Raw genomic sequence first — 18,018 nt, forward strand, 5'->3', positions numbered from 1 at the left:
CGGCGCTCAGGCCTGGGGGCCGCCGTCCCCGGAGCTGCTGGGGCCCGCCCGCTTCGCCCTGGAGACGTACAACCGCGGCCGGGCGGCCGGGACGCGGGCCGTGCTGGGGGCCGTGCGCGGTCGCGTCCGCCGGGTGAGAATGGGAGCTTTGGCCGAGACTTGGGGTGCGGGGCTGGACGGCGGAGGGACTGGGAACGCGGAGGGCGGCGCGGGTGCGGCTGGGGCTCAGCGAAGGACGGGCTGAGCGGGGAGGCGGCTGTGCCCACCTCACCCGCCCCTCCGTCCAGGCGGGCAAGGGGTCGCTGTACTCCCTGGAGGCGATCCTGGAGGAGCAGCCCTGCAGAGACCCCACGGTGTGTCAACTCCCTGTGTCCAAGAAGACCTTGGTGAGTGATGGGGCTCCTGCCGTTCCCCGCCACCAGGCGGCAGTTGCGTAATGGGTTAGGGCAAGAGGCTGGGATCTGTGGCAGCAGCTACGCCACCGAGTCACTCCCCAGGCCCCGAGGGCCAGAGACCAAGATGCTGTGAATCAGAGGGTGTCCGCGTGCTGGGGTGCTGGCCGTGTCTCACTCTCCACTATGGGGGTGATTGCCTTGGGGATGGTCCTTATCTGAGGATCCTCTAGCTTCGTCTTGCCCAGACCTTGCCTCCATCCCAGTCGGCAGACTGGCTTCTTCCTCTCCCTCCAGCTCTGCAGCTTCGAAGTCCTGGATGAGCCAGGAAGACGCATGCTGCTGAGGCGGGACTGTAGCCCAGTGGATACCAAGGTTACAGGTGCTGAGATAGCCCGAGGATGCTGGGACAGCCCAAATCAGACTTCAGTCAGGGTTCAGCCTTGATTTCCTGTCTGTTCCAACTCTATCCAGGTGACAGAGACGAGACTTTCAGTTCAGTCCTTCCACTGTTGAACAAGGACCCCCTGCCCCCGGTGAGGAGCCCATATCTGGGGAGCCAGCTGCTGCCTTATTCCCCTCTCCTCCCTTCACCCTGGAATGAGGCTCCCTGGTCAGGCTGAGCTCCTTGTAAAGACCCTTCGGCTTTTCCAGGACTTTTCTGTGAAGATGACTTCAGCCTTCAAGAAATTTGTCTCCACCTATAACCGGACATATGAGACAAAGGAAGGTGAGGACCCAGCCTTGGCTGTACCTGTCCCAGTCAGATCAGGGCCTTCCCCCCAACTTGACACCTTGGTGTTGGGGAAACACAAGAGGCAGTGCTTCTTTTCAGGGACTCGTAAATCCCCGAGTTCTTGCCCAGCCTTCCGGGACTAGGAAGCCACCCCAAGTACCTGGTCCCTTCTCCCACCTTATCTTCTCAGTCAGAAACTATGGGCCTCCATCAGTCTCCACAGGTTGGGGTGGGACAGAGGCCACATTTTCTCTGCTGGTGGCTCCCTGGCACTATGGCCCTTCCCCATGATCTTTTGTGGGTGATGACCTTTAGACCCTGTTTTAGTTACTGTTTTCACACCTGGGAAAGTCATTGCTCTAGTTTAGTCCCAAAAGTTGATTACACCTCCCATTCTGTCACTTGCAGGTCTGACCTCCCTGCCACCCTCCCCACACCTGTCCGGGGTTCTGTCTTTCTTAAAAACTGCCTCAGGCTTGATCCAGAGCCCACCTACTCCTCAGGGAAACCCCTCCCCGTTAGCCCCAATCTTCCCCCCTCTTACGATCTGCCTGGGGTTTGAGCCCCTCCTCTCTTGCTCCCTGGTTCTCAGAAGCCCACTGGCGGATGTCTGTCTTTGCCAGTAACCTGGTGCGAGCACAGAAGATCCAGGCCCTGGACCGTGGCACAGCTCAATATGGGGTCACTAAGTTCAGTGACCTCACAGGTAGGGGGTTGGCCAGAGTCCTTATGGAGCTTGGGAGAGACAGGGCCTGCTCCCAGGGCCTCTGGTCAGGGCTGGCTTAGAATGCTTTTCCTCCCCATGCCCTGCTCACCTTTGCCCACAGAGGAGGAGTTCCGCACCATCTACCTGAATCCCCTCCTAAAAGAGGAGCTTGGCAAGAAGATGCAGCTAGCCAAGTTCACGGGTGACTCTGCCCCACCTGAATGGGACTGGAGGAATAAAGGGGCTGTTACCAAAGTCAAGGACCAGGTTGGACCCCTAAGAAGTGAGGGTGGGACATGAGCACTGCACTGGGGTTGGGAAAGGGATCCAGTCCTGACTCTGCGTGTCTCTTGCAGGGCATGTGTGGCTCCTGCTGGGCCTTCTCAGTCACAGGCAATGTGGAGGGCCAGTGGTTCCTGAAACAGGGCACCCTGCTCTCCCTCTCTGAGCAGGGTGAGCATCCCGTTCTACCCCTGTCCCCAGCCCAGCTCCTCCGGAGGGCTCCTTGGGACTAGCCTTCTCTCTCCTAGAGCTCGTGGACTGTGACAAGGTGGACAAGGCCTGCCTGGGCGGCTTGCCCTCCAATGCTTACTCGGCCATAAAGGATTTGGGTATGCGTTAATGGGGTCCGGAGGGGCAGCAGGGGCCACCTTCTTCTGCAAGAAGTCAGTTTATGAGGGGAAGAGACATGAATGTGAGAATCACACAAAACTGGGTTTAAGTCTTAGTGCTGACCGTTACTGGCTGAAGACCTTGGGCAAGTCAGCTTTTTCAGAGCCTCAGTTACCTCATCTGCAAAATGGGGCTCACCATGCCCACCTTGTAGGATCGCTTTGAATATCAAGTAAGGAAATATATGTAAAGTTCCTGGCACAAAGCAAGGACTTGGTGAGCAGAGGGTCTTAGCATTTTCACTGCTTGGAGATCTGCTAAACCAGGTAGCAGCATATCTATCTCCCCCCTGAGGGGAGGCATTGACCTGAATTGGCAGTGCTGTTCAGCAGTGGGCTGCAGTGTCAGGAGGAGGAAGAGCTGAGGGACTGAGGGAGCTGTACAGAGACTGGTCCAGAAGCTTGGCAGGGTCTGGGCTGGATTAGGAGCAGACTGGCAGAGCGGGACAAGCCCTCTGCAAGAGTCAGAAGTTGGGAAGTGAGCTCTGTCTTGCCACTTTTCTTGTGGTCCTTCCTCCTTCCTCCCTACCTCCCCCAGCCTCAGTTGTGTCATCTCTAGAGTGACATTCCTCAGAGGGGATGGCCTGTGACCTGGGTGGATGAGGAACATGAGACCTCGTGTATAAGGGGCTTAGTACGCTTCTGGCTGGGAGAAGCCGGGTGAATGGTAAACCTTTCTCCATCCCCCGCCATTCCCCAGGAGGACTGGAGACAGAGGAGGACTACAGCTACCAGGGCCACATGCAAGCCTGCAACTTCTCGGCAGAGAAGGCCAAGGTCTACATCAATGACTCAGTGGAGCTGAGCCGCAGTGAGCAAAGTGAGTGAGGGGCAGGGGGAGGCCAGGCCAGGCCGGCCCAGGTGCCCACTGATGTTGCCCCTTCCCCATCTCAGAACTGGCAGCTTGGCTGGCCCAGAACGGCCCTATCTCTGTTGCCATCAACGCCTTTGGCATGCAGGTAAGGCCCTAGCCCCGCTGTCCCTGCTCTGTGTCTTGCCGACTCCTCCCCCACTTCTCTTTGGAGTTGGCCCCCTACTCCTTATTCTCCTCGCCAGTTCTACCGCCATGGGATCTCTCACCCACTGCGGCCCCTCTGCAGCCCTTGGCTCATCGATCATGCTGTGCTGCTTGTGGGCTATGGCAACCGTGAGTTCTGTTGACTGTCTGTCTGTCCATCCACTCCAGGCCACAGGCAGGGGTTGGACCACAGCATCCTAGGACCTCTAGAGGGGCAAATCAGGGGGTTGCCTAGGAACACTGTCCTAATCTGCCTCGAGCCGTGGGCCATGCAGGAGTCATCCATCCCTCTATGGATGGGAAAGCTGAGGCTGTGGGAGGTTGAAGGGTCGTGGACCAATAACCTGCTAGAGAGGGGTGGGGGGGCACCCTCCCATCCCCCCATCCCCCCATGCCCGAGCTGTACCAGGTGGTCTCCATGAGACGGGTAGGCGGGCCTCCCCTGCTTTCTGCTCTTTTCCTAGTACCCGTCACATAGTAGGCCCACTGCAGATAAATGAAGGGTGCAGAGTGCTTGGGGCTGTGGCTGGAAAATTGGGAGTCCCTGACACTTTGTGCTCTGCACTGCTCCCCAGGCTCAGACGTTCCCTTCTGGGCCATCAAGAACAGCTGGGGCACTAACTGGGGCGAGGAGGTGAGTCTTGCTTGCTTGGCCCCTGGCCCTCCAGCTCCCATGCTGCCCTGGTGCCCTCACCAACCCCTCTCCCCAGGGTTACTACTACTTGCATCGTGGGTCCGGGGCCTGTGGTGTGAACGCTATGGCCAGCTCAGCGGTGGTGAACTGAGGAGCCCACTAGCTCAGGACCTGGTGCTGACCAGAGCAGCCCTTTCCCCAGCCTGATCTGCGTATCTAGGCCCCTCTTCAGGAGGCACAGCTGGCTGAGGGACCGGCACTGGGTACCTCAGGGTGAGCAAATGGCACTGGGTTAGGGGCACAGCCCCAGCTTCCCTCCAACCCACTCCCACCTGAAGTTCCCCAATTGCACCTTCGTTGAATTGTGGTAGCTAGGAGGATCTTGGGGTAAAGGAGCATAACCAGATAGCCGAAGCTGGGATAAGAATTTTGGGCTCAGATAAGGAGCAAGAAGAAAGTATTCTGTCCTCAGCAGGCTCTGGCTTCCTGCCCCAGCTTTACTCTGTATGATGCCGTAAATTTTCTGCTCCTCCTGGATTTGGGGACAGTGTCCCATTTCACATCCAGGAAACTTGTAACCACCCTTTTCTAATAGCAATAAAGAGGTGTCCTGGTCCCCAGTGTGGTGTGAATGCTCAGTCCCTGAGGACAAGGAGGGACAGTAGGAACCCTTGGTGGGTCAAGGTGGGATAGCTGGTCCTGCCCAGGAGCCTGAGGGCCCAGCCTCTGCTTCAGGAACCAAAAGGAGATGGGGTGAGGCCCATGGATGGATCTTTATTCAGAAATATTTGGCTGGCTGTTCTCTGAGGCCCTCACTCCAAGGGATGGATGGGATCAGCCGCAGAAAGCACCGTCTCCTTCTTGCATGAAGGACCTCAGGGGTCAAGGTCAGAGGTCAGAGGTCGCTCTCCCCGTAGAGGGCACTGGAGAAGGCCACGTAGTCCAGGGCTCCAGCCGGAGCCCCAGAGCCCTTGTAGGGTGCCATACGGCGGATGCAGTACTCAGCCTGCTCAGCTGGGAGCTCCCGCCGCAGCAGCTCGGGGGTGATGTAGTTCTGGGGGAGGAGAGGAGTTGAGGGCCCACAAGTTCTGTTCCCGCCCCAGCCCACCAGCCCCCTCCACCACCCCGGGCTCACCTTATCTCCTGCCAGGATCTTGAAGGAGGCTACAACTTGCTCAGCTGTGTCAGTCTCGGCTGTCTCTCGGGTCATGAAATCAATGAAGGCCTGGAAGGTCACAACCCCAGCTGCATTGGGGTCCACCATGGTCATGATGCGAGCAAACTCCACTTCCCCCTGTAGAGATAGAGGCCAGCACCATGCCTACAGGTGCTAAAGCCAGGAGGTCTCCCGGCGTCCCCTCCCGGGGATTGTCTAGCCTTGGCTTGCACACCATCAGTGACAGGGTGCTCCCTTCCTCCACGACCTCAGCCCTAGCTTTAGGAAGTTCTTTATGCTAGGCTGAAATCTGCTTCCTGCCCTTGGCAGTGACTTCTTCTGGGGCTACACCCCCTCTCTTTAGTGCTGTTTCTCTGAGGTAAAAATGTTGCACACCCAGACTTTGGGGTCACACAGAATTAGGCCCAAATTAGTTTACCTCTCTGAGCCTTTGCTAGCTCCTGGCAGGTGTGAGGAGCAGTAAAGGAGATAATGGATGTGAAGGTGGGAGGTACACATCCCACCAGTACAGAGAAGAGGGGCACTGATGGGCCTTCTGGGAAGGGGATTGGGGATACTCACCAGGTCGTAGCCCATGGAGATGAGGCAAGCCCGGAAGTCATCAGGCTCCATCATCCCGTTCCGCTTCTAGGGGTGAGTGGACATCAGGCTCAGTCTCCAAACCCCACCAGCCCCCAAGTCTCTTACCCCAGGGCTGGGCCCCTGCTGACCCGGTCAAAGTGGTTGAAGGATGCCCGGAACTCATTGAGCTGCTCCTGGCTCAGGCCCTTAGCGTCTCGTGTCAGTACCTGGTTCTCCACCTCATTGATAGTGCGAGCAATGGAGGTGAGCAGCTGCTCCCAGCCCACACGGATGTGCTGGAGAGCAGGAGACAGGCCCCAGTCAGTGGGTGGCCAGTGTCTGGCCACTAGCTCTAGCCCCACTCCCAATCTTCTGTGTGACCCCCAGCAAGTCCTCCCCCTCACTGGGCCTCTGTCCCCACCTGGAGGTTCCAGTGAGTGACCCCCAGCAGCCCTTCCTGCCTCAAAAGTTTGATGATTCATTATGTATTAAGTATTTATCAATGAGCCATGGCCAATCCTGGCCTGGCCTTAGATTGCTTTGTGGCTCTGGACAGGTCACTTGCCATCATTAGTATCCCCATGGTTACACTGGGGGAACTGGCCAAGCTCAACTGGGGCGCCTCCTGGGACAGACATGCTCTGTCCAGCTGTGGTCGCCCCAGGCATCCCCAGCCAATTCTGCCTCCCCTCTTCTCCAAGAGGGCGTGATCGCACCTCCATGCTGTAGACAGTGTGCTTATTGTCGAACACCAGGCTCTCCTGCAGCAGCTGGTGGTCGCCTTCCAGTCGGTCAATGTTGCTCTTATAGTTGATGATGTTTTGTTCCTGCTGCCGCAGCCCGGCCATCTGCTCCTCCAGAGAGCCAGCCAGCCCTGCTGCCAGTCGTCCCACCTCCTGCAGGGGTATCCAGGCACAATGAGGGCTCCCAACTCCCTGCAGCCCAGTCCTGGCCCCACTCCCTGGGGTTAGCCTCGGCATCCAAGCCCTTACCTCCACCTTTGCCTGAATCCAGGGCCCAACAGCATTGGCCTGGGCTGCAAACTGTCTCCGGAGCCTCTCATTCACCTGTTGCCGTGCCAGCTCTTCCTGCAGTGTCTGGTCACGGCTGGGCACCAGCTTTCGGACCTGGGAGGGAGGATGGTCATGCCAGGGTGGGGGCCAGGAGATGGCCTTGAAGGGAGATGGGCTCCAGCACCTCACACCTCAGCCCCTGTTGCTGCGAGCCAAATTGTTGGCTACATAGGCAAGCTCTTGGGCAAGTCACTCAACTCCTAGGCTTCAGTTTCCTCATCTGTATAATGGGGCTGATGACATCATTTATAACTAACATAGGTGGTTTTATAAAAGTTTTCGGCACAAAGATTTAATTCTACTTCACATCAGTCCTGACTGGAAAATGCTGTTACGGCCATTATACAGATGAAGCCACAACAGGCAAGGTGACTTACCCAATGCCACATGGAGTCTGGAGATCCCAGATCTGAAAGTGGGCTTTATTCTCCATATCGGGGGACCCCAGAGGTTTCAGGATGGTTATAGAGTTGGGGGGAAGGCGGGGGTTGGTGCAGGGGAAGGTTACAGGTGGCACTGACCATGTCCCACTTGGTGTTGATGTCCTGTGGGCTTAGGGTGATATAGGGGTTGGTGGAGCTGGGCCGCAGCCCATATGTTTGGCAGATCTTCTGGATTTCACCCTGGATGCCCAGGATGGCACCTCGCTCTCGGTCAGCCTCGGGCAATGTTGCCTTGAACTGTTCATGTGCTGTCAGCAGGCTCTGGGGTGAAGGGCAGGAAGCATGAGCCAGTGCCCCCCACTTGCCACAGGCAACACAAAGAGCAGCAACATGCTCGACCATCCAGTGGTCCCAGGCAGGGCTGGTACAGGAACCTAGGCCTCCTGTCTCCTGGCCCAGCACTGAGGAACTGGGGTTTTCCTCCCATCCCCACTCCCCAGGAGCCAAAAGGAATGGTTGACAGGATTTGGGGTCAGCTTCCCTGTCATCCCATCCAGCACCCACTACCAAGCCCTGTGCCCACCTGGGTCTCCTCCACTGAGTGCACCAGCCATACGTCTTGCAGGTCCTCCACGGCACCGTCCAGCCAGTTGTTGAAGGGCGCTGCCCGCCGGGCAAACTCCAGCTGCAGCTGGTCGATGGTCTCCAGGAGCTTCTCCATCCGCTAGGAACCCAGGAGATGGGGGGTTAGCGGGCTGTCCGATAGGTCCGGCCTCACTAGCGTTCAGCCTCCGGCTCCCTGGCCCCCAGCCCACCTCTAGTGCGTCCCGCCTCTTCTGGGTCAGTGTGCCCAAGTTGTCCCACTGGTCGCAGATGGCCTGGCAGCGGCTGTTCACTGATGCTGCGTCGTGGTAGTCCAGCTCACTGGGGGCGAGAAGGCAGCCAGTGCGGGCCCAGACCTGGGCCCAGATTTCCTCCTGCCTGTCTGCCCTGGCCGGTGGTGAAGGCTTAAGGATGCTCGGGCAGGTGAAGAGGGGTTTTCTTAAAGGGGCTCCGAGCGCGTTCCTTCGGGAAGCAGGGCGCCCACGAGCCTTCAGCTCCAGTGCCCAGAGATGCTTGGATGCGGGGCCTGGAGTTTCAGGGGCGGGATCCTGCGAGAATGGGCGGGTTTGCAGGAGAAGGTGGCGAGGTCAAGGGAGGATTTGGGGTAGCGGGCGGGCCTGCAGCGGCCGGTTAGGGGGCAGGCCCACGGAGCGGGGCGGGTATAGCGCTGCTGGGGAAGGGTGTGGGCAGCAGAGCGGGGTCTGGAGGTGGGTATGGGGTTTCTGCAGGGGGCGGAGCGAGTGGGGATGGGGAAGGACGCGGGTACCACGGCGAGGTCACCGAACCCGGGAGAACCAAGTGTCCAGAGGAAGGCCACGGGGGCCGGGCGGGGCTCGCGCCGGGGGCGGGGCCAGGCAGGGGCCACGCCTACTTGAGCTCCTGGGCCAGCGCGGCGATGTGCTCCACGCGGTCCTGGTGCGCCGCCAGGTCGCTCTCGAAGGCCTCGTGGCGCCGCAGAAGCGCCCGCACCTCCTGTAGCGATGCCGACTCGTAGTCGCGCTGGCTCAGCATCTCCTCCTTCCCTGCTCGGAGAGAGGACCGGCTCCGTCACCAGGCAGGAGCCGGGGTTCGGGCCGGGCTGCGCGACCGCGGAGAAGCTTCACCTGTGAATGCAGGTGATCACACCTGCCCGGCCTACCCTAGGGCTTTGCTCTGAGGCGGCAGCGTTAAAGTTAAGTAAAGCTCCCGTTCTGAGGCAAGGCCCGTAAATGACGTCACCGCCCAGGCTGGTCCTTGGTCCAGTTTTGGAATTATTGATGGCGAACTACCTCTCAACGACTCTGTGAACACCATGAGCCCCTGACCCGGTTTCCTTCGTTCACCTCTATTTCCCCAGTGCCTGGCACAGTGCCTGGCACTTGGTAGATCCTTGGTAAATATTTGTTGGATGAATGAATAATAAATGTAAAGATGTTTTGTGAATGATAGTTATCATAATTTTGCAAATAAAAACCAACATAATCATAATAATAGCGGTAGTGACCATTTATTGAGTGCCTCTGCATTTTGCAGAGCAGGTAACAGGATTAGCAGTTCGGAGACCTCTCCAGGGTCACATAATTAGTTGTAAATTTAAGGAACTCTTATTATACCAAACCAGTTTTATTCATTATGTCCATAATCCATTATTAGTGTTTGTTCATTATTTTTAGGCAGGAATCATTCATTTAGAGGATTAAAATCCCTGACAGAATACTGAATGAATATTTTATACAGAGTGATATATTTGACTCATGCAATATTTTAGTGTCACTTATGAGTACACTTATGAGTAATAAATATATCACATGAGTATAACATAAATGATGTTAGGGTTAGGGACGGACTCACCTTTGGACAACTGCTACATATAAATAAAAGGCTAAATGACAAATTAATCAGAGCAGATTTACAGAAGGCCAGAGCCAGGAGGGATTGCGGGGGGAGAAGGGGCTGAGTTTACAGATAAAGAAACTATGGCCCAAAGAGAGGCCGAGGTTGCAGCACAGCAAGCCAACTAGTACTAGAAATCTGGTCTCCAGCTTCCCTGCCGAGCACCTACCCCTGTCCTCTGCATTTTGGCAGGAACCTCATCCTCCACTAGTCCCCACCCCAGGAGAGAGTCCAGCCCCTTGAGGTGTACATACCCCGGGTCCAGGCTTCATGCAGGGAGGCCTTCTGCTGGAACTTCTCAGCCAGGTGCTGGAGTCGCTGCAGGCGCCGGATCTCTGAGAGCAGCCAGTCCTCATAACCCTTTTCCACCTGCTCCAGTCCCTGCCATGCATTGGCAATATCCTGCGGGGCAGGCAGAAGTGCCCTCCATCACGGTTCACCCATTGTATAGATGGGGACATGGAGCCCAAAGTCACCCAGGGCATGCAGGCAGAGCTGGGGCAACCCCCATCCCCAGCCTGGCTCACCGAGACCAGCTTGCCCTCGGAGGGCATGAAGGCAGGCCGGTGGCTCAGCCGCAGCTTGGTTTGCAGTGTGTTGAAGTTGATCTCCAGCTGGCACTTCTCCTGAACGCGGGGTGGCTTGTGCAGGCGCCGGTAGTCCCGAAAGTCCTCCAGCTTGCGCTGCATGGCGCTCATGCTGGGCTCACCCACACGGTTCTCCAGCCATGGTACAGTGCGGCGGATCCACTCCAGCAGCTGCCAGGGCCAGGCAGAAGCAACTCAGAGAGCTCTGAGCCAACCTGCCCATCTCAGCCACCCATCTCCACCCACACCCAGGCTGTGGCCAGAGGGCTGGACCTAAAGTATGTTTGGGGTGACTTTCACAACTATGGAGGGCAGAATGGGCTAGTCTCCACTAGTCAGGGAAGGAGCGGGACAGTTAATTTCTGAGTCCAGGGGCACAGAGCAAAGGGCCGTGTGACTGCCTAAATATGAATGAATGAATGAATGGGCTGGCTGGTTAGCTCATTTGGTTAGAGCACAGCCTTGAAACACCAAGGTCAAGGGTTCGGATCCCCATGCCAGCTGCCAAAAAAAAAAAAGTCTGCCAAAAAAAAAAAAAAATGTGAGGTGAATGGATCAATGAATGAGTAAATAAATGAATGATGAATGAATTAGTGAATGACCAGGAGCTTGGGTAGGCAGAAGGGCAGGTGATGGGTGGGGAAAGGCAGGAGGAGGCTGGGGGGAGGCCAGGCTACTCTGAGAAGAGGGAGGCTTGGCAGGCCCATGTTTGGGGTTAGCAGGGTTAGGCTGGGGTTAGTGGGGGTGGGGTAGGGAGAGCCTGGTGGAAGAGGGCTCTCTGACCCCAGCCTCACCTCACTGGCAAGCTTCTCATATTCCTCCATCAGCTTCTCATTTTCCTGGTTCACAGCCAGCACCTTGCAGATCCTGTTGGCAGCTGTCTCTGCCTGTGGTGGGGGTGGGCAGAAGGGCTGGCATTAAAACAAGCTGCTTTCAACACCCCTGACCCAGCCTCCCTCTGTAAAGCCCTTAAAAACCTGGGCCCGTGCAAGTAGGGGGAGGATGGGGAAGCACATCTCTTAGGTGGGGAGGGAGCTTCCAGGCCAGAGGCCTCTGCTCCTGAGCTCCCTAAGGACAGAGTGCATGTGACTGGGACAGTGGCACTCCCACCCACACAGTCTGGACCCTTCACATGTTGGGCACATCCAAAAGCCTAGCCTAGGCAGCAGCGGTGAGGCACCGGTTACCTGCTCAGCCCCAGCAAAGGCATGGTAGAAGCAGGAGACATAGGTCATGACGGCCTTCTCATCTGGCTTTGGGGTGTTCACAATGTCTGGGGGAGGGCAGTGAGATGTATATTGGCCAAAGCCAGGGAGAACGGGCTCAAGCCCCACCCAAGCAGAGAACTCCCTCAGGATAGGAGTGGTGGAGACATGCAGCCATGGACCCCAGCTGCCAGCTACCCCAAGCCCAGTGGCTTCCTCTCCCCTGAAGTCCTCTCCAATCATCCCAGGGCCCAGCAACCTCCCTCTGTGGGGTGAGCAAAGCGTTAAGGGGTGGGTAAGCGAACAGATTGTGGCCCTCATGAGGGACTGGTCCACACTGCCTGGTGCCACTAACCAACCTGTAACTCCTTTTGTCTGTCTGTCTTTTCCCCAAGCCCATGACCTCCCCAGGATCCAGAACACATTCTCCTCCATTGGAACCCACACAGCCAGAGCACCACGCACAGTAGGTGCTCAAGAGAATGTCTGCTGCTTCACTTGACTAAACGCCTTGCTTGGACACAAGGACCAGAAGCAGGGCATGCCCCAGAGGAGCTACCAGTCTTGGGGAACCCAGGTAACACAGGTAGCTAGGCTGTGAGGCAGAGGGTGGAGCCACTGCATAGGGGAAAGGCAGGACAGTCTGATTCCACTGGGTGGAGAGGGGCAGGGGACAAGATCAGATGGCTCCTGGAGGACGGAGACCATGGCAGGAAGGATTCTGGTCAGGGTGAGGGGTGGGGGGCAGAGCATTGCAGGAGGGGGGGAAGAGCTGGGCTAAGGTGTGGAGGATGGACCAGGCCCCTGATGAGTAAGTGGAGCCCAGGCCTGTGCTAGGTTCACTCTTACCTTCTGCATCCAACATCTTGGGGATGTCCAGGTATTTCTCCGCCACCTCAAAAGCAGTGTTCAGGTTGCCGATGGGGTCATCCTACATGGGTGTGAGCAGGGAGAGGCGAGAGGTCAGCTGAGGGCAGAGTTTGGGGACTTGGGGCCATGGCTGACAGAGGCCAACCTTGCGCAGTTTGGCGTAGTCGATGAGGTCGGGGCGGTGTCGGTGGATGAGAGCACAGAGGGCCAGTCCATCCTTCCAGCTGGACAGAGAGAAGTGAGGATCAGTCCCAGATTCAAGCTGAGGTCCTGCCCTATCCTTTGAGGCCCTGCACCCCCAGCATGACAGCCTCCTCTGGAAGATGGAGCAAAGTACAAGCTCCTTAGCTTGGCATTTGAGGCCCTTCATTACGACTTGGTCCATCTCCTGCAAGCTCATCGCGATTCCTTCCCACCCCTACCCTATGCTTAGGCCAGACCAATTTGTGGACGTTTTGGCCCCCAGGTTCTCCCTAGCTGGAATGCCCTTCCAGGAATGTCTCAAAAGCTCCCTCCCCCAGGAATTCTCTATAATCCTCCTGGATTCAGTTCTGTTCCATTTGACAGTCACTGAGTCCTCTGATTTTCAGACACTGTCCCAGGATCTTGCCTGTGAGCTCTCCCTCCCCTGCGGCTTGTGACAGCAGCCAGCCTCGTGCCCCTCATTGGAGGGCTCCTCTCTGTGCCCCTGTACCCACAGAGGCCAGGGCATGCTTGCTGGCCAGCCGACAGACCTGGTGTGGAAGTTCTGCACGTTGACATTGCGGTATGGTGCGGTCTTCCGCTGGCACCACAGGAGCAAGCCTTCCTTGGCCGAGGTTTCTGGATGGGGATGGGGTGGAAGCATGAGCTGGGAAGAGGTCTGGGCCAGCCCTCTCACCCAGCCTCCTTCCCCCTGCTCACCCTCCACAGAGATGTCCTGGATGGCGAAGCGCAGGATGATGGTCCAGATCATGCCCAGGGTCATCTTAAGGTTCCCATCGACGATCTCTGCAGGGTGGGGTAAGGGGACAGATTCTGCCTGGCATACAAGGCCTGTGCTACCAGGCCTCAGCTCACCTTGCTCCCGCTCAGCCCGATGGCACTTGTCCCCCGTCCCAGGGCTGGCACCTGGCAGCTGCTCAATAAGCATCTATTGTTATTTAAAAATGATTTCTTGAACACACATTAGGTACTTGGTGCTGTGCTGGCACTTTGGGTACATTTGCTCCTTACAGTCCCTACTGCGTGCAAGGCAGGGATGATTATCCCCATCATTGAGATGAGAAAACTGGCACTCACAAAGGTTGCTTGTGAGGAGAACCCCTACTCCCGACCCAGGTCCCCTCTAGTCACCTCGTGCAAGGCAGGGATGATTATCCCCATCATTGAGATGAGAAAACTGGCCCTCACAAAGGTTGCTTGTGAGGAGAACCCCTACTCCCGACCCAGGTCCCCTCTAGTCACCTCCTCACCTTCAGCACCGATGGACACCAGCTTAACCCCCTTGCTGGCAATGAAGTCCAGGGCCTTGTTCACATTGGCGATCTTGTGGAAGCGCATCTTGCCTTTGTCTGGCCTGGGCAGCCTCTCTCCTGAATATAAGAGGAGAGGTCAAAGGTCAAAGGTCATGGGAGACAGCTGTAGACATTGTCCCCAGACTCCCCCCATCCCCTCTCAAGTCCCCTCCAGCACTCTGTTGCCACTATTCCCCCAGCTCTCCAGATTCCCCTGGGTTCCGGAGCCCCTGTGAACTGGTTTGCATGCCTCACCTGAAATCACCTCCAGGAGCAGCATGAGTTTGAGGCCATTGCGGAAATCCTCCTCGATGTTCTCGATCTGGGTGCCTGCCTTGCGCAGATGTGAGTTGCACCAGGCAGTGAAGGTCTGGGGGCAGAGGACAGCACTCAGACCCTAAAACTGGGTCTGGGAGATATAGATCACAGTTCTGGCTCCTGAGTCAGGGCCCAAGGCCCTGGATTCAAGTCCTGGCTCAGCCACTGACTTGCTGTGCATCCTGGGCAGTCCCTTTCCCTCTCTGAGCTTTAGTTCTCCTGGGAGGAAAGAAATGAGGTCTGGGACTCATGCAGGTCCCAGTTCAAACTTGGGGCATCCTGCTGCCAGCACACCAGCCTTGGCCAGTCTTAAGCAGACGGGATTTAGAAAATTTTAATACACTCCAAAGTGTGGGACCCTTTGCGGTGCAGTGACCAGTGCAGGGCGATACTGCCTTTCTAAAATATGAAAAATTCTGGATTGAAGCACATCTGCCCCTGAGGGTTTCACCTGAGGACTGTGCACCTGTGTTATTATTACCTCAGACCCACCACCCTCCAGGGCTTTGTCAACTGGCCTCCAAGTAGACCCTGAGTGTGCAAGTGCACACAGGCTGTGGAGGGCAGCCGGACACTCGGCCAGTCTGACCTAGCTTCTGCAGGTGACTGCCTCCCCCTCCCCCAAGAGTCAGCCTCAGCCTCCAGACATGGGAGGGGTGGTATATGGCTGTGTGTCTGTCGGGGCTGGGGGTGACCTGGAACCTGGTGCATGAGTTTCTGCCAACCTACTAAGCCTTCAGGCTCTGAATTCTGCCATCAGCTGTAGAGTCCACAGTTGGGCTCCAATCCCAGCTGAGCTACTCACTCTCTGTGATCTAGGGTCAGCCACTTGCCCTCTCTGGGGCTTGGTCACCCCATTAGCACAATTAAGGGATCAGACTCGATGGTGTCTCAGGTCCTTTTTCCTCCAACCTGGCAGGATTCTAGAATTTAGAGCATCCCCCCACCATAAAGCTGATACTCCTGGAAAGTGGCCCTGGAAAGCATTTGGAATTCTTTTCCTCAGCCAGCTTTTCCTCCTCAGACCAGCTTTCCAGTTGCCCTGTGAGCTGGACATGGAAGATGATGCTTTCAATACTTGATGGGCTGTCATTGCTAAGGGAAGGGAGTGGGCTTCCCGTCACTGGAGGTGTGTAAGTGGGTACTGAGTACCACTTGATGGGAACCCAAGCACTGAAGAGGGCTGTTGGATTCTCTGCATTTCAACCCTGGAGTCTGAGATGCTTTGCATCTGGATAGGGCAGAGGGACAGGCAGGTCTGGGTGGGGCCAAACATGACTCTTAATGAGATGTGGTCCCTGCCCTAAAGGAGCTTATAGTCTATCGAAGAGTCACATTGGTCAGAGAAGTGCTGGGAGAGACATGCTAAGAAGTCTATGGGGGGGATTCTCCAAATCGAGGCGGGTGCTTCTTGGGGAAGGCTAATATTTGATAAGAGCTGTGATGGAAGAGTGGGAGTTATTTGGGCAGGGAAGGGCAGGCAAGGGCACTCCAGACAGGGTAGCCATGTGGGCAATGCTCGGTGGTGAGAAACAGTTGCTACGTTTGTGGGACAACAGCTATCCGGGCACTGCTGGAATGGGGTATAAGTGGTAAGAGGCGGGCCGGAGGGGCGGCAGGGGCCAGGTCATGCGCGATCTTGGGTGCTAAGCCAGGGAGTATGAACTTGATCCTGAGAGCAGCAGGGAGTCAGGGAAGCTTCAGAAGGCGGGCAGAACTGTGTTTTAGAAAACTCATTCTGGTTGCAAAGTGGAGACAAATGGCTTGGCAGAGTAGATGGGAGAAGTGAGGAGGTGGTGACTGGGACCAGGGCAAGAGAGGAAGGGTGTCAGGGAGGGGGACAAGGCAGGATCATGTGGAGGAGATAGAAACATTTGTCCTTGCTGGAATATTAACTCGCTGAGGCAGGAGCTTTCTTTTGTCTCCTGCTGAATCCCAGCATCTAAAACAGTATTGGCACATAAGAAACATTTACTGAAGGAATGTCTTTGGGTGATGAGGACTCGGGTGTCAGGTGGGAGGAGGTGGCAGTGCTCAAAGACTGTGTGAAGCCCTAGGATGAAGGAGTCACTGCTGAGAAAGGGAGACAGAAGAGCAGAGATAGAGGGGGGGTAAAGCTGAGCACAAGGATGTTTATCACAACCTATAATAAACTATGGTGGATGAGAAAGAAACAATCCAAATGTCCAACTAAGGGGATGCTGGTTGATCTACAGAGCATCTGCGCTGTGCAGTCTTTGAATGAATGGATAAAGTGGGTGGCTATAAGTTGGTATGGAAGGATGCTCCTAATTTTTAAGTGATAAAAGAAAGTTATAGGGCCTGGCCCGTGGCTCACTCGGGAGAGTGTTGGTGCTGATAATACCAAGGCCACGGGTTCGGATCCCTATATAGGGATGGCTGGTTAGCTCACTTGGGAGAGCGTGGTGCTGACACCAAGTCAAGGGTTAAGATCCCCTTACCAGTCATTTAAAGAAAAAATAGTTACAGACTGGCATGTGTCATATGAGGGGCATGTGGACCTGGATCAGGGAGAGGCTTGGGTGGGTGGGGGTGAGGATAGGGAGTTTTTGCCGAGCAGGTGGCAGCTGGAACCAGGGGTAGGGATGACATCACTGGGGGATTACCAAACCCAGGGACTACAGCCGTGCTCGGAGACAGGTGCAGGGGCAGCCTGGGGGACGCGTGTCACCCAGACCACCCCAGCCAAGTCAGCTGAACCTCCCAGCCCCTGGGTCATCTCTTGCCATCTAATCCAGCGGAAATGCTCTGATTCTAAATTCTGAGATTCTCAGATCCTGCAAATTCCACTGAGCACCCTGGTACTCTGGCTTTTCCTGGAGCCATAAACTGTTGGCAGATGCTGAGCAGGGTCCAATGACTTCATGGTGCCCTCCCTACCCCTGGGCTGCCTCTCCCAAACTTTTCTCACTCTGGCCTGGATCATCTCTTTTGGGAACCCAGGTGTCCTGTGGTCCTGCCCCCTCCACTTGGGAAAGTCTGGTTATTGGAAATAGCTCAGGGAAGGAGGGGGACCTGAGTACCCTATAAGGCTGGGTCTGGGCAGCTAGCTGCCCATGTGCCCCTCTCTAGCTCCTCCAAGGCGCTGCCTCAGCACAAAGTGTCCATCTGGTTGGAGAGTCAGGTTACTCAGTAAGGGGACCCAGGCTTCCCCTCCTCCCAGACCTTGTGGCCTTTTCAGCAGACTCAGGGCCCCTGAGGCAGAGAGGGGTATCTTGGGAAAAAGTGGGGGTGGGGCAAGGGCCAAAGATCCTCAGGTTGGGGGGTCCTGTTTTCTGTGCTTAGGGGAATGAATCCAGGGGGTTGAAAACCGCAGAATCTCCCTGTCACTCTAATCCCCTCGTAAGGGCTCCCAGCCCTCTCTTCTAGCCCTGGAGGACAGCAGAGGGATGATGGGCAAATCCTGGGCTAGGGAGTGGCACTCTAGATTACAGACGGGCTCTGCCCCTGGCCTGCTGAGGTGTCCAGGACAACCGCCTGGCCTCTCAAGCCTCAGTTTTGCCGTCGGGAAATGGGTGAGCACTCACCTTCCGCTGCTGCTTCTCCCAAGCCGGGTCCAGAAGCAGGTCGCGGTCCCATTCCTCCTCCTGTTCCATGTAGTCGCCTCCCCCGCCGCCGCCGCTGGCGAAGGGCCCCTCCCCGGCCCTCAGACCCTGGGGCTGCATAACCATCATCATCTCGCTCGGGCTCCTGGC

At 56.6% G+C, this 18,018-nt stretch overlaps 2 protein-coding genes across 2 annotated transcripts in view; one reads left to right on the top strand and one right to left on the bottom strand.

The window, feature by feature from the left end:
• The window catches only part of CTSF (cathepsin F), a 22,630-nt gene extending 17,853 nt beyond the window's left edge, over window positions 1–4,777 (top strand). Inside the window, exons 3-16 of the mRNA XM_008579003.1 lie at window positions 11–133; window positions 288–386; window positions 690–774; window positions 867–928; window positions 1,047–1,122; window positions 1,721–1,834; window positions 1,956–2,101; window positions 2,191–2,287; window positions 2,365–2,445; window positions 3,206–3,325; window positions 3,400–3,464; window positions 3,562–3,652; window positions 4,099–4,157; window positions 4,234–4,777. Of these exons, the coding sequence (XP_008577225.1) occupies window positions 11–133; window positions 288–386; window positions 690–774; window positions 867–928; window positions 1,047–1,122; window positions 1,721–1,834; window positions 1,956–2,101; window positions 2,191–2,287; window positions 2,365–2,445; window positions 3,206–3,325; window positions 3,400–3,464; window positions 3,562–3,652; window positions 4,099–4,157; window positions 4,234–4,308 (1,293 nt within the window). The 3' untranslated portion in view covers window positions 4,309–4,777. The remainder of the gene's footprint in view (window positions 1–10; window positions 134–287; window positions 387–689; window positions 775–866; window positions 929–1,046; window positions 1,123–1,720; window positions 1,835–1,955; window positions 2,102–2,190; window positions 2,288–2,364; window positions 2,446–3,205; window positions 3,326–3,399; window positions 3,465–3,561; window positions 3,653–4,098; window positions 4,158–4,233) is intronic.
• A 134-nt stretch (window positions 4,778–4,911) lies between these two features.
• On the bottom strand, window positions 4,912–17,919 carry LOC103595566 (alpha-actinin-3). The gene is made up of 21 exons (XM_008578992.1): window positions 17,851–17,919; window positions 14,240–14,354; window positions 13,943–14,062; window positions 13,392–13,478; window positions 13,223–13,310; window positions 12,634–12,712; window positions 12,468–12,549; window positions 11,601–11,686; window positions 11,208–11,300; window positions 10,354–10,584; window positions 10,081–10,228; window positions 8,826–8,976; window positions 8,167–8,275; window positions 7,935–8,075; window positions 7,490–7,672; window positions 6,888–7,022; window positions 6,612–6,791; window positions 6,045–6,191; window positions 5,896–5,961; window positions 5,293–5,451; window positions 4,912–5,211 (listed from the first exon to the last, which is right to left on the bottom strand). The coding sequence occupies exons 1-21, from the start codon at window positions 17,917–17,919 to the stop codon at window positions 5,053–5,055; spliced, it is 2,628 nt and encodes an 875-aa protein (XP_008577214.1). The 3' UTR covers window positions 4,912–5,052.
• Window positions 17,920–18,018: the final 99 nt, after the last annotated feature.

This window comes from Galeopterus variegatus, unplaced genomic scaffold (genome assembly GCF_000696425.1).
Source record: "Galeopterus variegatus unplaced genomic scaffold, G_variegatus-3.0.2 Scaffold1795, whole genome shotgun sequence".
In the NCBI taxonomy this organism is placed as follows: Eukaryota; Metazoa; Chordata; class Mammalia; order Dermoptera; family Cynocephalidae; genus Galeopterus; species Galeopterus variegatus.

Coding starts and splice junctions, on each gene's coding strand:
- LOC103595566 (XM_008578992.1), bottom strand. CDS start 17,919: ATGGAACAGGAGGAGGAATGGGACCGCGACCTGCTTCTGGACCCGGCT. Junction 11,687..12,467: donor CAAGATGTTGGATGCAGAAG/GTAAGAGTGAAC, acceptor GCCCTCCCCCAG/ACATTGTGAACACCCCAAAG. Junction 6,192..6,611: donor ACACTGTCTACAGCATGGAG/GTGCGATCACGC, acceptor CCTGCTCTCCAG/CACATCCGTGTGGGCTGGGA.